This window comes from Pinus tabuliformis, chromosome 5_2 (assembly GCF_031772625.1).
Source record: "Pinus tabuliformis cultivar Carrire ecotype Pingquan chromosome 5_2, CPIR1, whole genome shotgun sequence".
NCBI classification, from domain to species: Eukaryota; Viridiplantae; Streptophyta; class Pinopsida; order Pinales; family Pinaceae; genus Pinus; species Pinus tabuliformis.
The window spans coordinates 494463839-494467504 of NC_142306.1; the positions used below are offsets into that span (position 1 = coordinate 494463839).

The 3666-nt window shown below is 36.0% G+C and overlaps 1 protein-coding gene across 1 annotated transcript; it reads left to right on the forward strand.

Moving 5' to 3' along the window:
• The first annotated feature begins 1310 nt into the window (after positions 1-1310).
• LOC149159859 (auxin-responsive protein SAUR76-like) lies at positions 1311-1927 on the forward strand. Its single transcript, XM_089433569.1, has one exon. It carries the CDS (start codon positions 1403-1405, stop codon positions 1865-1867), a length of 465 nt encoding a protein of 154 aa, XP_089289695.1. The 5' UTR covers positions 1311-1402; the 3' UTR covers positions 1868-1927.
• Positions 1928-3666: the final 1739 nt, after the last annotated feature.

Here is a 3666-nt window from a genome sequence, read left to right on the forward strand (position 1 = left end):
TGAATTGAGGCTTCTCTGATCCATAATATTAATACGAAGAGCTTCAGCGTAAATCACATAAAGAGAGACATTTGTTGACGTGTTTCGAACCAACCAATGTGGTCCCCCTAGAGTACCTTTTTCCTTAAAAAAGGGGTTTTGATCCAGGTACCAGTCCAAAGTAGCTGTTGGTCTTTTTAGCCGTTGGAGGCTCTGCTCTGTCTATTTAACTTGCTAAGCTGGATCTGTTTCTTCAACTTGTCTAATTATGAACCACACTGGTTGGTTCGAAACGCGTCGACAAATGTCTCTCTTTATGTGATTTACGCCGAAACTCTTTGTATTAATAAACTTATGCTATTATAAATAAAAATTAATTAATTAAAATATTCCATATCGCAAGTTTACTCATATACCATATCTAGATTTTACACTCTCATAATTTTAATGAATAAATATAATATTTTGATTCCTTAAACATTTAATAACATAAATGTTGTATTTTGAATGATAGTAATAAGAAACTTAGAGATAGCTGCGAGATTATGAAGTTATGTGCATCCTAATAGACATTTAGCTTTAGAGATGGATACTGGGTTAGATCACTATCTAGTCTTTAACAAAGCTGGGGTTTTCTAAATAACTTAGTGCAAATATTTTGAATGATGGTAATAAGAAATTTATTTCATTATCAAAGATATAGGCGAGCGACAACCAATTATATTCGTGCTAATACACATTTGGCCGTAGAAATAGATGAAAGATTATATCCTTATCATGTATGAAAGATTATATCCTTATCATGTATTTTTCACATCGGTACTAGACGAAAAGTTCGGCACTAAATTTTTCCGTTAGATGTTTCGACGTTGCTGATATGGTACTTACACCAACTCTCAACACTGTTACGAGAACAAGAATCGCGTCATTGAATTTTGGTGTTCGTTCTTTCCATTTGCTACTTGTAAGTTCCACCAACTCTACCTTTTCCGTGGGGTAACCAATCGCTCAGATACAGTGGCTTGATGTGAAGTTGATAATAATAGAAGTGCCTAACCTTGTTACTGCACCAAAGTGAGGGACGGGAAGAGTGTTAGTCGCTAAAAATTTGCTAGACAGACTGGTAGTTGCATTTCAAAACAAAAATCGTGTTTATACCTAGAGCAAAAGCTCTAAAATTTTCTTTGGTTTGAAACATGGCAAAGCCCAACGAAGTTACACCATGCATTATTGCAAATTTCTTCCTTCCATGTGCTATATAAGAAACATGTTCCTCTCAAATACTACACGGCACAGTAGATGGAGTCCCCATACTGATCTCAGCTAGTTTGCCTGGTTCGAAGGAAAGAATATAAAATAGGATTTAACGGATCTCGTGTTAGTTGGACATTGTGCAAGGCAGGCAATTTTTTTTTCTTTGAGGATGCTGCTGGCAATAAGCCACAAGATGAACAAGATCAAGAGAATTCTCAAGCGGTGGCAAAATTTCCCAAGGGTGGGAAGTTCAGACAGTCATCTCACTTCCGTTTCTGATCTACATCATGATGATGTTCATGACTGCGATAAAATTATTGCACCAACATTTGCAGAAAGCAGGCCATCTCGCCTCGTCCACGCAGATAATCACAAACTAGACGAAGCGCCCGAGGGATGTAACATAGTTTATGTTGGGATGTCGAGGAAACGATATTTCATAAGTTCCCATTATGTGAATCATCCATTGTTGAGGGCATTGATTGTTGAGAGTTTCAGAGACGGTTTCTCAGTCGCCTGCGAGGTGGTGCTGTTCCAGCATTTGGTGTGGATGTTGGAAAACACTGAACCAGACGCGATTGAGAGCGATTCCAACTTCAGGGAATTGGCCGAATTCTATGTTTGTAACTTGTAATTAGTGCCGGAAAAATGCCTTGTAATAATTTATTTGTCTTTCTTTCTTGGGTCATATATACTCAGGCCAAGCCATATAGACCATTCGATCCATTAACTTTATCTCTTATTGTCATGCTTATTTGAGGATTCATAAATAGACATTGTTTCTGCTTTCGCCGTTAAAGTTTAAAAATGCTGAGGGTTCTCATAAAAGTGTGATATCTAGATCTGGCTGTTGAATTACTCTAGGAGCAACGACTTGATATAAAATCCAAGAGGCTGTTTTGCTAGTCCTGTTTATCATAGTTAACATAATCATAATCTGGCCAGAATAATATCCGGGCGACATCTCATTGCAGCCACATGATTACATATGCAGCACAATAATCTAAGGAAGAAGGAATATTCTAATTTCCTGAAAGGCGAATGGTTTTGCACCCAAAAGAAACCAGATATTTCTTATTTCAGATTTGGTAAGATTCGGACTATCTGTATCTATTTTGTGCAAAGGTTGATGGGCTTTTTTATGCTTCAATGGACTATCTGTATCTATTTTTTGCAAAGGTTGCTGGGCATTTTTATGCCTGGACTATCTGTATCTATTTTTTGCAAAGGTTGCTGGGCATTTTTATGCCTCAATCCAAACATGATATGTATTGAAGATCTTTATATTTTCTTAATATAAATCTATGATGGTTTTTTTCTCTGAAAAAAGAAACCAGATATTTAGTACTCCTACTCCATATTCTATGAATCAAAATGCAAAATGAATAAAGAGATACAGGAAAATTTAAGTTAGACATCAATGAAAACTATGTTAACTAAAGGAGTAATAGCTGTCTGGTGACAGTATAGATCTTATGTGATCTACACAGGACGCAGATAAAGTTAGGGTTATTGATTTCAGAAAACACAACGGATCTCCACATATAAAGGAATCGGAATCCTGTAATGTCATAGGCGTGAAATTTTATATTTATTTTTTGCATCATTTCATACATAGAAAATTAATTTTAATTTTAATGTAGATATTCCAGGGAAGAAGAACTCGGGTAAATTTGAAGAATGCAAAGGGAAAAATAGTCGGGAAAGCGCAGATTATCGTACTTTCCATTTCGCGGATAAGGTCAATTTCTGAGTAAACCAGATTGATTATTCTTCTCTGCTTTTGTTTGTTTTGTTAAAATGAGGTGATTGAGGTGATCCAAGTCACTGAGGAAGTTCTGTGGGGACAATAGGCCACCAGGAGAAGCATAATATAATCCAATAAGGAGCATTCACCCTGATGTAGTTTCTTAGAAGGGATGGGTGAAACAGGCTTACGAATGCACATTTTAAAATTGGTGGAGATCAGAATGAAACTTTAATCTCTTACAGTTACTTAGTCTTATATACATAATTATTAAAAAAAATCACATTTACAATGTTCTTACTCTCCTCACCTCTAGTTGCAAAGCTCTCACACTCTCCTTGCAACATTCTTACTCTCCTCACCTCTAGTTGCAAAGCTCTCACACTCTCCTTGCAACATTCTTACTCTCCTCACCTCTAGTTGCAAAGCTCTCACACTCTCCTTGCCTCTAGTTGCAGCTCTCTTATTGAACAACTTACAGTTTTATAATTCACTAATATCTAGTCTAATCAAAATAGATGAAGTCTTCACTAAAAGACAATGAAAATAATTTAAGAAAACGCAATTATTAATAAAAAATCTAAACCCACAACAAAAACTAAAATCTACATATTTGGCATAAGTGAGTTTCATGGGCTGGGCCATATTAACATACCAAAATGGAGTAGATTGGAATGGAATGTGAT

What these genes read in the sequence shown, in the direction of transcription:
- LOC149159859 (XM_089433569.1), top strand. Translation starts at nt 1,403, where the DNA reads ATGCTGCTGGCAATAAGCCACAAGATGAACAAGATCAAGAGAATTCTC.